Source organism: Zootoca vivipara, chromosome 14 (genome assembly GCF_963506605.1).
Source record: "Zootoca vivipara chromosome 14, rZooViv1.1, whole genome shotgun sequence".
Lineage (NCBI taxonomy): Eukaryota > Metazoa > Chordata > Lepidosauria > Squamata > Lacertidae > Zootoca > Zootoca vivipara.
This window is the reverse complement of record NC_083289.1, coordinates 36,178,696-36,198,641: the sequence shown is the minus strand read 5'-3', so window position 1 is coordinate 36,198,641 and position 19,946 is coordinate 36,178,696. Positions and strand designations below refer to the sequence as shown.

Sequence of the window (19,946 nt, the reverse complement as noted above, 5' to 3'; positions counted from 1 at the left end):
TATGTCAATTGTTTTTTAGCGTTTCAACACATTTCAACTTTTCAAAAAAAAAAGGGTTTCAAGAGTACAAAATGGAGTAGCTTTACCTGCAGTATAGGAATCTGTAGTCCAAATATCACAGAATACGACTTTATGGTAAAAGGCACATTTCCTGTAAATGTACAGAGTATTTTATTTCTAACCATTGGGACAAACCATTTATTTGCTGGACAGGTGCTGCTTATGGTTTTGTGTTCTTCGGATACAAATACCCAGAAAACAATTTCATGGAGCACTGGGGGCACGAGCACTTAAATGAGCTTAAGCCTTTCCAATCCCTCTTATTTTATATGAATAATTTACTGAGGGGAGAAGAGGGAGACATGATTACTTCCAAAGACCAGAATTAAAAAGGCAGCCTCGCAGCTCACCACCCTCCTGTCAACCCTCATTCTCAAGGCAGCTTCTTACATCTCATTTTCTCATAAACACCAGGTTTGCAAGTCACAGGGGAAATGCAAGCCCTAATGAAGAGATGTGGACAGCACCAGAGCAACCTGGAAAACAGACAGGACTTGGAAGCCAAAAAATCCAGGCCAGGAAAGAAAAGTAAGCCAGGCGATCCTTGCAGAATCAGCCGTCTGACTAATATCATGGAAGTTTGCCAAAGGCCGCAGGGGAGACGGGAGGCCCTACCACTGCCTCCAGTGAGCAAGCAGCAAAGACTCCTGGTGTTCCACAAAGGAGGGTTGCCAGATGGGTTAGTGTTTTCATGCTGCTGACATAAGAGCTAAAGCTTCTAAACTGATCCCCAAACTTTTGAAAATCAAGAAAAGAATGGCATTCTGGCATCCATCTGTCTCAGGAGGCAATAGAAGAGTGTGCCTTCAGGGATAAAGCCAAACCACTGGAGAGTTACAATGCCTGCTGTGGCCACAGTGACCGCTATGGGAGAGACCTGTTTTGTGGCAGCTGGGGCAGATGAAGGCCTCTTCTTGTTCTGATGCACATGTGCCATGGCATTTCTTCTTTCTGCGCTCCTCCCAGCTGTCGTCCCTCCCCTGGTCATGGTCTTGCTATGTATGTTAGACACAGGTGAACAGACAGTGCCGAGCATGGTAAACAAGTATGGTTAACACAAAAGTTGAGGCAGAGTAAGACCCCACTCCAAAAGGGACGTGGGTGGCGCTGTGGGGCTTGCTGATCAGAAGGTCGGCGGTTCAAATCCCCGTGGCGGGGTGAGCTCCCGTTGTTCGGTCCCTGCCCCTGCCAACCTAGTAGTTCGAAAGCACGTCAAAGGGCAAGTAGGTAAATTGGTACTGCTCCGGCGGTAAGGTAAACAGCGTTTTTGTGCGCTGTTCTGGTTCGCCGCAACCCCAGAGTCGTCCGCAACTGGACCTAATGGTCAGGGGTCCCTTTACCTTTAAGACCCCACTCCGGTGTCCTGTTCCATGGGAGCTTGAAGCTCACTGGACAAATGATCAGGGTAGACAAGAGCAGCCCCTTCATGGATCAATGCCTTGTCGTGGCGAAGGGGCTTGAATAACTCAGAGAAGCTATGAGCTATGCCATGCAGGGCCACCCAAGATGGACAGGTCATAGTGGAGAGTTTTGACTAAACGTGATCCACCTGGAGAAGGAACTGGCAAGCCACTCCAGTATCCCTGCCAAGAAAACTCCATGGACAAAGACAACAGGCATATAAAAGTTATGACGCTGGAAGATGAGCCCCTCAGGTCGGAAGGCGTCCAACATGCTACTGAGGAAGAGCGGAGGACAAGTACAAGTAGATTCAGAGCTGATGAAGCGGCTGGGCCAAAGCCGAAAGGACGCTCAGTTGCGGATATGCCTGGAAGCGAAAGGAAAGTCCGATGCTGTAAAGAAAAATATTGCATAGGAACCTGGAATGTAAGAACCATGAGTGGAGGTAAGCTGGATGTGGTCAAAAATGAGATGACAAGAATAAATATCGACATCCTGGGCATCAGTGAACTAAAATGGAAGGGAATGGGCGAATTCCGTTCGGGTGACTATCATATCTACTACTGTGGGCAAAAATCCTGTAGTAGAAATGGAGTGGCCCTCATAGTCAACAAAAGAGTGGCAAAAGCTGTAATGGGATGCAATCTCAAAAATGACAGAATGATCTCGATACGAATCCAAGGCAGACCTTTTAACATCACAGTAATCCAAGTTTATGCACCAACTACTGGAGCTGAAGAAAGTGAAATTGACCAATTCTATGAAGACCTACAACACCTTCTAGAAATGACACCAAAGAAGGATGTTCTTCTCATTACAGGGGATTGGAATGCTAAAGTAGGGAATCAAGAGATAAAAGGAACAACTGGCAAGTTTGGCCTTGGAGTTCAAAATGAAGCAGGGCAAAGGCTAATAGAGTTCTGTCAAGAGAACAAGCTGGTCATCACAAACACTCTCTTCCAACAACACAAGAGACGACTCTACACATGGATATCACCAAATGGGCAGCATCGAAATCAGATTGATTATATTCTCTGCAGCCAAAGATGGAGAAGCTCTATACAATCAGCAAAAACAAGACCTGGAGCTGACTGTAACTCAGATCATCAGCTTCTTATAGCAAAATTCCAGCTTAAACTGAAGAAAGTAGGAAAAACCACTGGGCCAGTAAGATACAATCTGAATCAAATCCCTTATGAATACACAGTGGAAGTGAGGAACAGGTTTAAGGATTTAGATTTGGTGGACAGAGTGCCTGAAGAACTATGGATGGAGGCTCGTAACATTATACAGGAGGCAGCAACGAAAACCATCCCAAGGAAAAGGAAATGCAAGAAAGCAAAATGGCTGTCCAACGAGGCCTTACAAATAGCGGAGGAGAGGAGGCAAGCAAAATGCAAGGGAGATAGGGAAAGATACAGGAAACTGAATGCAGATTTCCAAAAAACAGCAAGGAGAGACAAGAGGGTCTTCTTAAATGAGCAATGCAAAGAAATAGAGGAAAACAATAGAATGGGGAAAACCAGAGATCTGTTCAAGAAAATTGGAGATATGAAAGGAACATTTCGTACAAAGATTACCATAATCAAGGACAAAACTGGTAAGGACCTAACAGAAGCAGAAGACATCAAGAAGAGGTGGCAAGAATACACAGAGGAATTATACCAGAAAGACATGGAGGTTTCGTACACCCCAGGTAGTGTGGTTGCTGACCTTGAGCCAGACATCTTGGAGCGTGAAGTCAAATGGGCCTTAGAAAGCACTGCTAATAACAAGGCCAGTGGAAGTGATGATATTCCAGCTGAACTATTTAAAATTTTAAAAGATGATGCTGTTAAGGTGCTACACCCAATATGCCAGCAAGTTTGGAAAACTCAGCAATGGCCAGAGGATTGGAGAAGATCAGTCTACATCCCAATTCCAAAGAAGGGCAGTGCCAAAGAATGCTCCAACTACCGCACTATTGCGCTCATTTCACACGCTAGCAAGGTTATGCTTAAAATTCTACAAGGCAGGCTTAGGCAGTATGTGGACCGAGAACTCCCAGAAGTGCAAGCTGGATTTCGAAAGGGCAGAGGAACCAGAGACCAAATAGCAAACATGCGCTGGATTATGGAGAAAGCTAGAGAGTTCCAGAAAAACATCTACTTCTGCTTCATTGACTATGCAAAAGCCTTTGACTGTGTCGACCACAGCAAACTATGGCAAGTTCTTAAAGAAATGGGAGTGCCTGATCACCTCATCTGTCTCCTGAGAAATCTCTATGTGGGACAAGAAGCTACAGTTAGAACTGGATATGGAACAACTGATTGGTTCAAAATTGGGAAAGGAGTACGACAAGGTTGTATATTGTCTCCCTGCTTATTTAACTTATATGCAGAATTCATCATGCGAAAGGCTGGACTAGATGAATCCCAAGCCGGAATTAAGATTGCCGGAAGAAATATCAACAACCTCAGATATGCAGATGACACAACCTTGATGGCAGAAAGCGAGGAGGAATTAAAGAACCTTTTAATGAGGGTGAAAGAGGAGAGCGCAAAATATGGTCTGAAGCTCAACATCAAAAAAACCAAGATCATGGCCACTGGTCCCATCACCTCCTGGCAAATAGAAGGGGAAGAAATGGAGGCAGTGAGAGATTTTACTTTCTTGGGCTCCTTGATTACTGCAGATGGTGACAGCAGTCACGAAATTAAAAGACGCCTGCTTCTTGGGAGAAAAGCAATGACAAACCTAGACAGCATCTTAAAAAGCAGAGACATCACCTTGCCGACAAAGGTCCGTATAGTTAAAGCTATGGTTTTCCCAGTAGTGATGTATGGAAGTGAGAGCTGGACCATAAAGAAGGCTGATCGCCGAAGAATTGATGCTTTTGAATTATGGTGCTGGAGGAGACTCTTGAGAGTCCCATGGACTGCAAGAAGATCAAACCTATCCATTCTTAAGGAAATCAGCCCTGAGTGCTCCCTGGAAGGACAGATCGTGAAGCTGAGGCTCCAATACTTTGGCCACCTCATGAGAAGAGAAGAATCCTTGGAAAAGACCCTGATGTTGGGAAAGATGGAGGGCACTAGGAGAAGGGGACGTCAGAGGACAAGATGGTTGGACAGTGTTCTCGAAGCTACGAACATGAGTTTGACCAAACTGCGGGAGGCAGTGCAAGACAGGAGTGCCTGGCGTGCTATGGTCCATGGGGTCACGAAGAGTCGGACACGACTAAACGACTAAACAACAACAACAACAACAAGACAAGAGCAGGACCTTGGACAGCTCCAAGGGGTCCTGCTAAGGCAGCTCTAGGCAATGTTGCCTCATTTGTTTATTTTTTAAAAAAACAAACACATTTGTTTATTTTCACCACATGGGTCTCAAATCAGTTCACAACAATATACAATATGCAGAATTTAAAACAAACCTGCAAAATTTAAAAAGTCTCTCTCTTTTTTAAAGTAAAACATCTGAGGAGGACTCAAGAGGGCAAAGGACTCCTGAAATGTAAGTTTTGACCAGACATCTGAAACTCAGTAGGGCCGGTGCCTGTCTTGTAGGAGGGAATTCCATAGGCCCACAACACTGAATGTGTGACTTTACTTGGGTATGAGTCATGCTTCTGGCCCATAGGCAACCACTAATGGTGCTCAGGGATCGACCTGGGGTGTACAGAGTAAGACAGTCCTTAAATGACCCTAGGCCTAAGTTGTGCAGGGCTTTGCACACTAGTACCTTGAAACTGGCCCACTTGCAGACAGGAAGTCAGTTCAGTTATTTTAACATCAGCCTTATGCAGGCTGTCCAGACCTGAAGTGTGGTGGGCTCCCTGGAGAAGCTTGTCTGTGTGTCTGAGTCAGAGGAAGGTAATAGGCTTGGTCTCAGCTAGAAGGGGCCCAAATAAGGTACCCCCAAGGAAATAGCCTGAACCTCATCTTATTCCTCTGCTCTACACATTGCAAGGAGCCAGGGTCATTGGTCATCTATCTCTTGTCCCATTCTGAAAGCGATGTTTAAGTGAATTCTTTCCCCTTCACTGTGAGAGCTTAAGAACATAAGCAGAGCCCTGCTGGATCAGGCCAGTGGTCCATCTAGTCCAGCATCCTGGCTAAGCAGATGCCCATGGCAGGCCCACAACCAGGACCTAAGTACCACACCACTCTCCGCTCCTGTGGTTTCTGGTATTAAGATTAAAATGTATTTATCTGCATCGGCCTTTGCAAGCTAGCATGAGGGAACTGCTGTTTCGTTGCTGCTTCGAACTAAGCATTTTGTTTATATCTTTGTGAGATTTTACTGTAGATCATTTCGGGTGATAGTAAGTTGCCTCGAGGGTCTGTCTTGGCAGACAGGCAGAGTAGAAAGGCTTTAAAAAATAAGTACTAAAACAGGGATAGGACAATGTTTCAAGGGCAACCATGACAAGAGAGGTTTCTTTATTTAAAAGTGAAGTAGTTTGCTCCACAGGGTCCAAAGACACAGAAGTATAAGCCATTTGGGGAATTTGTAAAACCAACATGGTGTAGTGCTTCGTGTGTCGGACTAGGACCTGGCAGACGTTAACAGTTGTCCACAGGTTTACCACACCTATCAGCCAATCACCCATTCCCACCACCCTTCTGAGTAATACCCCTCCCCACCCTCTCACTATATATAAGGGCCTGGTGACTTCTGTTTCAGTGTATCTGAAGAAGTGTGCATGCACATGAAAGCTCACACCAAGAACAAACTTAGTTGGTCTCTAAGGTGCTACTGGACAATTGTTTTATTTATATATCTATTTCTACTGTGTCAGGCCAACATGGCTACCTACCTAAATCTAGGACCTGGGAAATCAGAGTTCAAATCTCCACACAGACATAAAGCTCACTGTGTTACCTTGAGCCAGTCACTGCCTCTCAGCCTAACCCTACCTTACAGGATTGCTGTGGGGATTAAATGAGAAGGGGGAGAACCACGTTGACCAATTTGAGTTCCTTGGATAAAGTGGGATATAAACAAACAAACAAATAATATGAGATTCACAGTCAATCTATATAAAATGCCCAGTTCTTATAACTGTCACAACCAAATAAGGCCCAGGGAGAGGCTATGCAAATAGGAGTAGCCTCAGTGTGAGCATGTGTTCTACTTTACAGAGGCTGTCCAGTTAAAGATGAAGAACCAAAAAGGGGGAGAACCAGGGAGGAGGAGGATTGAAGTTGCCCATCAGCCATGAGCACCTGGACAGCAGGTAAGAAGGCACACAGGTCACTTGCTGTTCGTCTTCTCCAGTATGGTAAGTAGTAGTCTCTTCTGGATAATTAAATATAGTGATTATTTCTAAATGTGCATCTGTAACATAAAATAGGACATGTCATGTTTGGCAATGCACAAGTGGCCACTCTCCATCAAGGGAAGGGGGCAGATGAAGCCCAGTAGTGCCACTAAATGCACCACTTTGCTTTCTCCCATACAAGAGAATGGATGTCACACACATAGGGAAACTGAAAGGCTGTACTTGGAGACACTGGTAAGGTGCATGCAAAATTTACCTCCACCACCAACTCTAGCTGGCCCAGTACTCACTGTCAGCTACTCAACTGAGGAGTTCCCCCCATACCTTCTCCCAGACATTCTGCAGTGAGCTAGCACCCAAATTCCAGCAGCTCTTTGATGCCATCTAGTGCCAGAACAAGAGAAGTGTCATCAGCCTTGCATGATCAGGAGAGCATTGACTATGAGGTTAAGTATCTTTTTTAACAAAATAAAAAAAAATCCTTCAGTAGCACCTTAAAGACCAACTAAGTTTTTATTTTGGTATGAGCTTTTGTGTGCATGCACACTTCGTCAGATACCTACCTAACTATCTTTTTAACATGAGTTTTCAAATCACTTCTCGGAACTTATGTTAGGCCTCTGTTAATACCTTAGGGAAGTGTGTCTGTTGTGTGAATATGCTCAGTACCGGAGAAACCATCAAATATCCCCACCAAATGTACAAAATTCTCTACATGAAGAACTTGCTCATGTGTGTGTATATATATCTCAACATCCTGGCTTGAATGCAGATGAATGTATCAGAATGAATCACCCTGTGTGGTGATGTGTGTTTTATTATAATCACATACAAATGCACATGTGGCACTTCCAGGGGCATGTTTGACTAACAACCTCTGGTTAATATCCTGCAGCCAAATCCTGCAACGCCCACATGAAGACACACCCACATAGCCTGATGCTCCCAACAGGAGTCCCACCCCCCACCTCTTATTATTTCCATATTTCCCTGGTGCATTGCAACACAAAAGAGAACAAAAACTGAGACAGAGAGAGACTGGTCTCCAGCAAAGAGACGGTAACAGCTTTTAATCAGACAAGAGTCAGTACACCCGTTAAGACAAATACTGTTCGCCTCTTTCTGGAAGTTCCTTCACATACCAGCAGGGAAGAACAGGTTTCCGCAGGAAATTAAAGCAGTGTGCAAGCCAGTGCTTCACTTTTGTTGGTTTATTATTATAATTTTCCCCCTCCTGTGACTATTTACATTACAGTACCTCTTTGTGATCAACCGGGAGGGCTGGGAGAGGAGTGTGTGTGTGTTATCGTGGGCGTAGATGCCCAAGTCAAGAAAGGCAGATCTGCTTATTTATAGATTTGTACATTATACATATATATATGTGTGCGTGCGTGAGTGTGTGTGTGTGTGTGTGTATGTATACACAGATACGTTGCTCTCTTTTTTTTAAGTATTAAAAAATTGATCAGCCATCAATCTATAAAAATACCTAACTCTACAAGGTAGAAAAAGAAAAAGAAAAGCCTTCCTTTTCCAAGTATACACTGATTTACACCCAAGAGTCCATTGGAAATGTACAATACGTGGATTCTTTCTCCAGATTTCAGGGGTGGTTGAGTGGGCACAACAAGGGGATAAATGTGAAGGTGGGTGTTTGAGCTCAAAGAATCACTGTCCAGGTGGAAAAGCAAACACTTCCACATTTTTTGTCCCTGTGTTCCTCACCCCCACACTTGATCTAGCTAGAAATTATAGAGCATGAACCCACTGATTATAATAATACAAAAAAATAGTTCCACATAATCTGGCCATGGTGCTGCAATTCATCCTGGGAACCTGGTAAATGCAATTGAGCTCAATAGGAGCAAAACCCAGTGACCTTGGATTGGGACGCTCACTTTGGTGCATTTTTTAATTAAAAAAAAAACAGAATAGGATTGTTGCTTTCCCTGTACATCAGGGGTTGAGAACTCAAGCACTTTATGTTTTCCAGGAGGAAGGAGATATGTCAACTGTCACTGCCCACTTCTGCTCTCCATGAGAGCCAGATGCTTAGATGGCTCAGGCAAGTATGTGGGGTACCGCTACATACCTTGTGCCTAAATGTGTGTGCTTTAAGAGAGGGCGGAGAGATCTAAGAGGGAGAGGGAGAGGGAGAGGGAGAGGGAGAGGGAGAGGGAGAGAGAGACACCCAGAAAAAACTCAGAACTCTCAGCTCCATCCCAGAACCAAACCTTCGCTGGGTGTCCTAGGCAATGGCCAATCAGTGCCCCTTCTTAGGAGGTCCTGAATGTTTTCTATGTGCAAAGCAGCAGGATCCATCAACAATAGATTTACACTCCACCTTCCCTGTTCCCTAGTTGTGCCATTAAAAAGAGAAACCCCCAAGCAAAACATGATTTAAAACCAACCCACAGGGCCAGATTTTAAAATATATATATATATAGAACAACTTAACCTTCTAGTTCTGTGGAGACAGCATACCTTTTAGGTATGGGAAAAACCAACCTTTTCCTATAAAATTTGGGATGGGGAGGTAGGGAACATATGCTTTTTCTTCCAATTGGGCTTAGAGAGGAGGAGAAGAGAAGAAGGAAGGGAGGATTAAGTTGCAACACATCCATCTCTCTCATCCTGTCCCAAAAGTTATGCAAAATGAAGCAAACAAATCCTGCCAGCTTTAACCATTTTAGAATTGACTCTTGGTATGGATATGATGGCATAAGTTTCATTCTTGGTTAATGGAATATTCTGTGCAGCAAAGACATGGCTATGTCAGCAGCTGAACAGCTTGCTTCTCTGTCTGAAGTACCTGAAATCTCCTCTCCCCCTGCCCGCAAAAAAAGTTTCCATTCCTGTCTTAAAGTAACCAAACTGCTGTGAAAATAAAGGTGTGCAGTGAAAGTGAATGGATGTGGCTGCTGCTGCACCTGAGGGGAAGAACAGCTCTGCCTCCACTACTGAAGTATCATCAGCTGAGCATCCCCACCCCTGGTGCCTCCAGCAGACCAACCACATCACCTGGTGGGCAGCTGGCCTGCAGAATAGCCATCAGCTGTGACTAGGTCTTCAAGCAGAGGGTGTCAAGTAGGCAATTATTTTTAAAAACTATAATGCCAGAAAGCCCCTCTCCTGTTTTTCCACCTGCCAGAACCTGTTCACCTCCCTGCAACCTCTGATGGGAAACAAGCCAGCCATGTTTTTTTAAGGCAGCTTGCCAAAGGAAAGGGGTTGAAAGGATCACACAAACTACACGCAAACCCCCTCCCTCAAATATTTTGCTGGGTGCAACAGGGGGATGCTTCAGCAAACTAGAGAGACTAAAACTTTCAGACCAGGTAAGGGCCCTTTTCTCCCCTTCCACTGGTTCAGTGATAAAAGTCATCCACGTGTCTTGTGGCCTTGACCCCTCTTGGAGGGCGCCCACAGCTTCAAGAAGGGAGATGCTGCAGAGTGCAACTGATGTGTCTCCCAGTGAGTTTTCAGGAAGGATGGGGTGGGCAAGGCAAGGCAAGGGAGGGAGGGAGGGAGGGCAGTGGAGAACTTCTCCTCTTCTTCATCTCCCCTGTGATGGCTGCTGCGGGGCAAGAGAGATTTGGACCTTTTTTCTCTCCCCTTTGCGTGTGCAAGGCAGGGTTTTAAGCTTACAGGAAGAGGGTTTCAAGTTGCAGCCCAGCACGGCAGGCTACTGGTGTGCGTTCCCATTCCCCCACCCCCTTTTCTCGCTGTGTTCAGCGCCTTTCCCCCCCTCCAGCTTTCCTTTTGCCCACCCCCATCCAACCCTCGCGAATCACAAGGGCTCAAAAACCCACTGGAGTCAGCGCGGCCAGGCTCAATAGCCACCTCTCTCTCCCACAAGTCCACCAGGTTCCACCACCTAACCAATTTCATGACGTGAGGCTTCCCGCGCCTTCTTTGCAGAAGAGCCAAGACTTGCCAGCATCTCCTCAAGAGCAGCAAATGCACTGCACCCAAGTGTCACTCAGGACCGCAGTTCTCAGCTTCCTACTTGACCTCCAGGATGGATGGGTTGGTTTCCATGATGGCCACAATGATCCGGTCAATGTAGTCCTGGAGCCGGAAATTGATCTCTTCTTGCTTCTGAATCGCCTCCATTAGCTGCAGGGGGGAAGAAGAAAAGGGAAACTTGTTACATGAAGGCTGTTATTCTGAGTTGGCCAACTCTGGGCTGGAACAGCTTGTCCAAAGGCAAAGTACAGTGATGAACTGCTGCACAGAGGGCCATAGCGCAGTGGTAGGGCATCTGCTTTGCATGCAGAAGGTCCCAATCCCCAGCATCTCCAGACAGGGCTGGGAGAGAATCCCACTTGAAACCCTGGAGAGCTGCTGCCAGTCAACGTAGACACTACTTGGCTAGATGGACCGAGTATAAAGGAGCTTCCTATGTTTCTGTGCAGAAAAAAGCTCCCAAATACAAGAGCAGCAAACCATTACCAATAGTCCTTCCTAATGGAATCTCAGTGGAATCAATCCAGAGCTTGTTCTTGCACCTTCGATGGAACATACCAAGCACAAAGTAGCAGCTGCTCGTTCCATCTCCCTTCATGCTTCTCACTGTTTCCTTCAGTGGATTTTAAAGCTGGGTGACATCTTCAGTTGTGTGTTGTCTTAAACTGACATCCCTTACAACTAAATATACAGAGTGAGGCCCACCTGCACCCCAATTTTACATGGTTATTAGGGAAAGATTTTGAAATGAATTCCAGGGTAACTGCTTTATGTACCACTCTAATATTGCCTCTTCCAGAGAGAACTTACATGACTATTTACTGAACTGTTTTTTACTGATCAGCTTTCACTCACAAAATACAGCTTTTATATTTTCTGATTTAAGACCCCTCGGGGCACCTTACAACTCTTAAAATGCATCAATAAAACCATATTCAGAGTGAGAAATAATAATAAAAGCACAAAAATGGCACAATCCCCACCCCCATATACCTATTTTGTCATTACAGTGGGTTGTAAGTGACAAGGAGAGTACTGCAGAAGGGTGGTCCACAAATTAAAATTTAAAGATTCTGGTCTAACTTCCATTTTCTCACTGGAATAAATACTTTTCAACTTCCTAAAGGCCAGAAACTTTTGTTTGTTTTTGAGGGGGGAAGAAATACAGTTTCTGTCTCATCAGGATTCATACCTGCCAAGTTCCATGTAGGCACAGCACTTCAGTGCAGCATCAACAGCGAAAACTCAGCATTATGAAGAACACTGTTGCATTTGATTATTTGTTCCGAAAAGATTTAAGTCCTTAGTCTTCCTTAAAAAACCCAAAGTTTTGAAAGGTTTGAGTTCTGACTGCAAAATTTTACCACCATACTTTTGATTTCCATTTCATATGAATTTAATTTCACCTTTACAGTACTGCTGACAGGAAAGTGGTACCCAGAGTCTCCCGCAGACCCTCCTACAGTACCTCATCTCTGGAGACGGAGCTGATTTCTGCAGCCAGAGATTCAGAGAAGGAAGCAGAGAAGAGGTTCTTGGCGCCTTGAATACTGAGGTTTATGATCTGCCCATTCAGCTCATCATTCTGTTCCTTCAAGTTTCGGTTATCCTGTTGGCAAAAAGAAACCCAAAATGTTGCAACTGTTATCACTACCAGCTCCTTCCACTATGAACAAATGTGTGAAGCTGTCTTACTGCAGATGCCCACCACCCAGTTCAGAATTCTGACTGGCGGTCTTTGTGATACACTTTCATGTAGCCTTTGCAAACCTCACATCCATTCATGCCACAAACTGACAGCACACATAAATATCATTCAAAACTAAAACATATGTGCCATGAGTTCTATCTAATGCTCCCCGTGCATTGATTTGCCTGTGCGATGGGGCTCTTTCTCTCCTCCCCTCGTGCGTCCCCCAACCCCCCAGAGCAGATTTTGATGACACATGGGGTGCTGTAGAAGAGAGGACAGGAAGAGAAAACTGCACTGAGCGCATGCAAGTCTGCTGCACGAGTGCATTGGATATGACTTCATAAACCTCAGCTGAATTAAAAATGATTATAAAATTAATTCAGATGCATGGTCATAATTTCCTGGCAGCTGTCACAATGCCCACCATATAAGTAATATAAAATTGGTTCTCCAATAACAACTGTGCCCACAACATCCTGACATGCTTCATCCAGGTAATATAAAATAAAGCTTGACAAAAAATATTCCCCCGAGTCTGCAGAATAAATAGCAAGCTATATCTTTAATGTAGTAAATGCATTTTTGATCCTGCAGTGGGATGCCTTATAAAGAAGCTGACCATCTAGATATGCTCTGCAAATATGTGGATGGCATTACTTGGCACCTACAATCTGTAAAAGATCTGTAAATGGCAGAAGATCTAAGTTTAAGTATAATGTGCCCTGGAATGATTATTTTAGCATACCACTAGGAGAAGTGTATATGATTAATGAGTGCACAATCGTTCTGCTTAGCCAACATACCAAATCCTAAGGGCACAATAATGGTTTAAGAACCAAAGATACAACAGTTTAGTTATAAACTTGCCCATTTAGTTTGACTTCTCTCCGCCCAACACCTGACCTTTAGTTGTTCCAGCCAGCACATTTTTTAAAGCATCCTCTTGCATTTAGTTTGAACCAGTCTCTCAAATGCAGGGCCAGTAGAGCTACACTGAGACCCACAATGCTCTCTCCTCCCAGTGCCCAATCCAGCTATGGCCAAAAGCAGGCCATGGCTTTGCTACCAGTTGGAAGACCCCACCACCACCACCACTGGGCCAGTGAACACACAATCACAAGGAAGTTTGTAAGGGAAGCTCAAGTACCTGCTTGAGCCGCCTGATCTCTTGCTCCAGTTCTGTCTCCCGCGTCCGGCTGTTGTATTCCTGGAGGCCTATGCTGCTGCTCCTGCCCCTTCGCTGTTCTGCTTCCAGCTTGAAGAGCTGCAGGTGCTCCAGCTGTTTCCTGAGGTCCTCGATCAACTGCAAGGCAAGGGAGGCCTCCAAGCTTTACTTGGAGGACTATCGCCCAAGAGCACTAGCCCATACAGAGCGACTCTTTAGTGCAAGGGGGTAAATGGTCTGGTGCACTAGGTGTGCAAGGCAAAAGGCACAAATGCCTCGGTACTGATAACAATGTACTGTATACAAATTTAATAAATACAAATAATCTAGTCAGAAGAAGAGTGAGATATCTGGGGGTGGGGATGAGGCTGGATGGAAGGGAGTGCCCCATGGTGCAGTCCCCCTCTGGAAGCCAGCAGACTCTGCTCACCTCCTGGGTAGATTCCTTGTCCTTTTGGAACTGGTGCCTCTCGTGGGTCAGCTTGTCTCCCAACTTCTTCTTGTTCTCCTGCTCCTCATTGAGCTGCATTGTGAGGTCTTCTATCTCGTCTAGCAACTTCTGCTTCTCCTGAAAGAAAGCCAGGGAAATGAAACTGTGACCCTCCCAACACTCTCGCCTCTTCCAAGCACATCTGAAGTCTAGCAAGACCCAATGCCTTCATTCACTTGGAAAAGGGACACTGCAGGACTGATTGCTACCAAGCTCAGTTAATATCCCTGTATCCCAAAATACACAACATTGGTATCCAATTCAGGGCTGTTTGAGCTGACACACTGTCCACAAGCAGTTCATGATGCTGAGAGCAGACTTGAGGAGGAGCCCACAGCCAGCCATGTCAGAATTTGTGTTGGCAACTAAAAACATTGGCCTGCCACTAGAGGGCAGGATGGCAACAAGCAAGGAACATAAGAAACCTGCTTTAAGCGAGGCAAAGGGGTTAGAAATGCACAAGGTAACACATGTGATGGGTTGGGTTTTATTATTATGGATGCTGCTTGAAACTCTCCTCATAGGGTCAGCAAAAGTGGGAGACCCCTTGGCCAAACATGGATGTAATAGAGGGCCTTAGGCATCTCTTCCTCTCAGCTTTGTCACCCCACCCACATCTGTAATATGAAGGTAACACTGGACTGCTTTACGAGATTGTTGTATGCTCTTGGTCTTCATAACCCTCATTAAAGATTTATAGAAACTGATGTCTTATTAAGTACCGTGTTTCTCATATTATAAGACACGTCTTATATTTATTTTTTCCTTAAAAAAACACACTATGGCTTATTTTCAAGGGATGTCTTATTTTTTTCCTCCTCCTCCTGCCGCGGCCGGCATTGCTGCTGCGCCTATCACTATGCCTTATTTTCGGGGTATGGCTTATATTCCTTGAATGCTTAAAAATCCTGCTATGGCTTATTTTATGGGTATGTCTTAAAATATGAGAAACAGGGTAGAATAAAGTGACAACTTCTTCTTCTATTAAGTTTCTAGCTAGCGGCAAAGAACTTGCTGAGATGAGTTCTTACCACAACTATCAGCTTGTCTTTTTCAGCATTCTCTAAAATGTTGACCAGATATGCTTGATGGAATAGCTACCAGTTTTCAATATCTAACCAAAACAATTATTTGCTCCCAGTAACAATTAGCAACTAGAAGCCTAACTGCAACTCAATACCCTAAGAGTATTCAACAATGCAGCAAAATTAAGCTTCCAAAAAGCAGGACAAAAATAGCCTCTTTGATTGAAAATCACAGAACAAATAAAAGTGTAGATTTCTAAACATGGAACCTTTCTTTTAAAAAAATATATCATCCAGAAACCATTGTTCTCAAGTTAAAAGGACAAAAACTGAAGGTATATACTATTAGCTAACATTTGAAACAAGGTGTCAGAACGTCTGGTTTTGATACCAAGGGAAATCCATCTGTGCAAAATCTCACATATTGCCCATTTTGTATAAAATTATAGAATTCATATACAATGTTAATTGCCCAGTTACAGTATATACAGGGTGAGTCCTTTAAAGAGGCTCCATGGATACAGAGTACACATGTTCCACTGGGCCTCTTTTAAAAGACTCACCCTGTACTTGGATACAAACTCTACTTGAAAATCACCAATTACCAGCTACAAAATTCCCTTCTCTCCTTTCCTCTCCTTCCCTTCCCTTCCCTTCCATCTGAAGGAGCTGAACACTTGTAGCCTGCATCCCAAAATAAAAGTCTCACTCACTTGGACTATGTTTTGTATCTTGGATTACAGGTGACCCACCCCTTGCCCCTGCAAAAATTAAGCCAAAATCTAATCACAATCCCTCCAATTTACCCTTCCTCCTGATCATATGAGAGAAAGAGAAATCTTAGGACAGGCATTCCCAAACTTCGGCCCTCCAGATGTTTTGGACTACAATCCCCATCTTCCCCGACCACTGGTCCTGTTAGCTAGGGATCATGGGAGTTGTAGGCCAAAACATCTGGAGGGCCGCAGTTTGGGGATGCCTGTCTTAGGATAACCGCTATAGCAAACCACATGAGATACATCATACATTTCTATGCATATTTACTCCAAAGAAATCCCTGCTATATTCAGTGGGGTTTACTACAAGGTAAGTAAACATAAGGATTGGAGTCTGAAAGTGACAGGTTTGAAGTTACAAGGCAGCCTAGGCTCGCATTCATAGAAAGGCTAGTATTTGACATCAGGGGAGGCAAATAATCAGAGATTTGCATAAGTGCATGACCTAAAGCTGGTGCAAAGCACCTCTGGCAAGAGCAAACTGAGCACAGCTTGCTGTGAAGGCAAGGATGCTGAGTCACGGTGGGATAATTAATGCTGTGTCACTGAAACATAGAGCCATATGCATTTTTCTTTACCGCTGAGAAGTTCTGGTCCAGGTACACAGAGGCATATTACAGAAATCTCTGCCCGGCAGAGGCACCTCACCTCCTCTAGCCTCTCAATATTGGCTCTCAGGCAAGGGACGCAGGACCGAAGTTCGCCATTCTCATCATCCAGCTGTTGTATCCTGCAGTTCACAGAAACAAGCATAAGCTTGGAAATGTATTGCCATCCCTGCAAGCAGGAGGCCTCTCTGCCTGGCCCTTGTGACTCTCCCCAGGCCACACCCCTCACTGGCCTTGGCTGGCCTCATGTGCCCTTGAACCCTGATCTTGCTTCTCGCTTGCCTGGATGGAGAATAGAGACGTGTGTGAGAGTGTAAATAACTGTACAAAGCCTAAAATTTACATCTGTTGCTCTGCCCACCTTTAGCTCTTGTCCCAACCACCCCTGGGCATGTGAACCCCTGGAAGGCTTTCCAAAGAGGAATGCAGCCCCCCACCACCAACAACAACACATGTTAACTATATGTTGTACGACTAAGGGCTTCCTTTTTTATGTGCTGAATTTTCCGCCAGTGAATGTAACTGGATGACCCCGAGTAAGGATGTGCCTAAGCAGAGTCTCCATGCATTTCCCAACCATACCGGGCTTGGAGGTTCTCGATCTCAATGCTCTTCTCCCGCTCCATCTTGCTCAGCAGCTCCCGCTGTTTCCGAATTTCATCCATGAGGACCTCATCCGATTTCAGCTCCTGCTCTTTCAGCTGCTCCTCCAGGGCATTCGCTCTGTGGAGACACAGAAAGGTTGTGGAGTTCAGTGGCTGACACTCCACAGGGCAACTCCCCCTGGAGCACAACTGTTTAGGCGAAAACGCATTATACACACAAATGAAGGAAAAAAACATTTGGTATAGGGGTCATTTCAGACAAAATACTACATTAAGTTTGTTTTTACTATCAATATTATTTGCTTACTATTTCAGGTAGTTCTTTGTAAATGCTTAGAAACACAGAAATTGTGCTTAAATAAATAGGAAGTATTCTATTTGAAATGGCACACATGCACACCACACCCAAATTACTGGGGCATGGAGGGGAAGCATGAGGCCCATAATGAAATCCACAAACTGCACACCCTATCCTCACAATATTGGCTGAATCATATCCCCCACCCAAAGATCTGAGCATTGGCCTAATTTCTTTGTTTAAACCAGGGGTCCCCTGCTTTATAAGTTGATCAACTTCTATAGCTGTCATGGACCCTAACAGGCCTTACCAAAATAGTGAACCACAATAACTAAATAAAAGAGAAAAATTATACTGAGTATAGAGGAAAATAGAACAGTGAGTTGACCTTGATGCTTTTATACACCCCAAACCAGAACCAGTTCTCCTCTTTTTCATTGTCTCCGCCAGCTAAATAACAGAGCATGATAAAGTAAATTCTACTAACAATTGATAGGACGGTGTCTCAAGCCCTGTCATTCCACACAACTGTGTCACATGCCATTTCTGAACACAGAGACAGGCTCGTCTCAAAGCTGACACCTGTCATGCAAGCCCAACCTCCCTCCCACCCGCTTTTTACCTGTGCACCAGCTGTAGGTTTTCCTGCTTTAAGCGGCTGTGCTGCTCCCCATTTGCCACCGTGTCCTTTTCCAGCTCTGTCACTCTTTTCTCTAGGAAGATCACCTGCAGAAGGAGCAGTGAGAGTAAAGCATTAAAAGGCCTGTCCTTCCTGCTTCACCCATAGGGCATGAAAGCCAGTCTGAAGCCAGAGGTTTTGGTCCAATTCAAGAGCAAGCAGCTCTAACCAGTTGTACACTTTGTTTCATCCGCACTTCATGGTCCTTTGCTTAACATCATATTATCATCCTCGGGCTCCTTAGTCTGTAATACCCAAAGCCTCACCTTTTGGGAGAGATTTAAAAATAGAATGCTCCTTCTTTGAGTCAATGCTCAGGGCTGCTGTTTCAAAACCCTTAAGGTGCTGGACACTTGCATATCCTAAGCCAGTGGTCTACAGCAGCAGCAGCAGCAGCTGGGAAAGTGGGGGGTGGCCTTCTTGTAATCATGGATAGGGAACCTGTGGCCTTTAATAGAGGATGGGTTAGAAAATTTTCTAAACACATAAAAAGTAAAGCATCCCAGTGGCCATGCAGGCTGGGGCTGGTGGGAGTTGGGAGCCCGAAATTGTCTGGAGCAGTACTGCAGCAGCATTACACCCTTATGGGAGGAGGGTGTCTGCTGCCTCTCTGTATGAGTCACTGGTCTGTGTTAGTCTCCTCCTGATCAGGAGACACATAGCCAGATCTTTAACAGAGAGACAGACAGAGAGAGAAGAAAGCATTTGCTTCCACACAGTAATGCTTTCCAGCTGTAAAACACACCCACCTTATCAGTGATGTCCTCTTCCAGGCATTCGGTGTTGTTCCGGAAGGGTTCCTCCATGACATCCAGAGGGAGGGTTCCTGTCTGGTGAAGGTGCCTGTAACGAAGACAGACCAGGCCAATCCAAAGCAAGAAGACAATTAGAAGGACCATCATCACAGAGGAGAACACCAAACTAGCACAGTTGTGCATGGGTTAACATTTCCACCTTGCTCCTTGCCCTTCCTGCAGGGGATTCCATCATCAAGTGCAGTTCAGAAGCCCTGTCTGACTACCAGAGTTGAACTTCTCAATTAAAAAAAAACCAAACACTTCTGTTTCACAGGCTACTGCCTGCCCACCCACAGGATCCCTCGATAGTCCTCTAAGCTGAGCAAGGGTGTCTGGCACCTTTGTGGGGTGGCAAAGAGAACAATAGCGTATTACCAGGTACCCACACTTACACACCTTTTCTCCTTTGCTCTTTGGAATATGAGATGATTAAGATCTGACTTTCTCCCACTTAATTTCTTTCAGATCTTCATGGCAGCGAGATAAAACACATGCTCAAGAGCAATAAAGAACATGAAAGAGGAAGGACCGTGGCTCAACACTGCAGCATATATACTTAGCAGGCTGGGTGTCCCAGGATAAATTGCTGGAGTGGCCTGTGTGCATCTGGGAATCCTACATTCAAATCCTCACCCACTCTAAAGCCTATTAGACAGCCTTGGGCAAGAGGCTGTATTTCAGTCTAATCTACTTCATGCGAAGGGCTGTAGCTCAGGGGCCAGCACCTGCCTTGCATGCAGAAGTTTCCAGGCTGAATCCCCACATCTTCAGGTACGGGGCAGGAAACCTCTCTGCCTAAAACCCTGGGGAGCCCCTGCCAGTCGGTGTAGAACCATACTGAACCAAGTGGACCAATGGGTTCGACTCAGCATAAGGCAGCTTTCTATGTTCCCCAAGAGGCAGGCTGGGAGGCAGAGAGCAAATTGGTAAAACAGGCCCTCCCATCATGTTGATACTGCTGCATTGCAGGGGATTGGACTAGATGACCCTCATGGTCTCTTCCAACTCTACAATGCTACGATTCTATGCCCCCACACCCATGGAGGCTGCTTACATTTCAACACTTCTCCCCGTGGTCCAAAGGCCATCATTTTATGACACGACACCCAGG

At 45.1% G+C, this 19,946-nt stretch overlaps 1 protein-coding gene across 12 annotated transcripts in view; it reads right to left on the bottom strand.

Annotated features, from left to right (window-relative positions):
- Positions 1–7,764: 7,764 nt before the first annotated feature.
- RAB11FIP3 (RAB11 family interacting protein 3) overlaps positions 7,765–19,946 on the bottom strand; it is a 101,017-nt gene continuing 88,835 nt past the window's right edge. For all 12 annotated transcript variants that reach the window (XM_035131072.2, XM_035131071.2, XM_035131070.2 and 9 more), the window contains 8 exons: positions 18,788–18,881; positions 17,982–18,085; positions 17,039–17,179; positions 16,497–16,578; positions 13,988–14,125; positions 13,540–13,695; positions 12,168–12,308; positions 7,765–10,849 (listed from right to left, as the gene is read on the bottom strand). In XM_035131072.2, the coding sequence (XP_034986963.1) occupies positions 10,736–10,849; positions 12,168–12,308; positions 13,540–13,695; positions 13,988–14,125; positions 16,497–16,578; positions 17,039–17,179; positions 17,982–18,085; positions 18,788–18,881 (970 nt within the window). In that variant the 3' untranslated portion in view covers positions 7,765–10,735. The remainder of the gene's footprint in view (positions 10,850–12,167; positions 12,309–13,539; positions 13,696–13,987; positions 14,126–16,496; positions 16,579–17,038; positions 17,180–17,981; positions 18,086–18,787; positions 18,882–19,946) is intronic.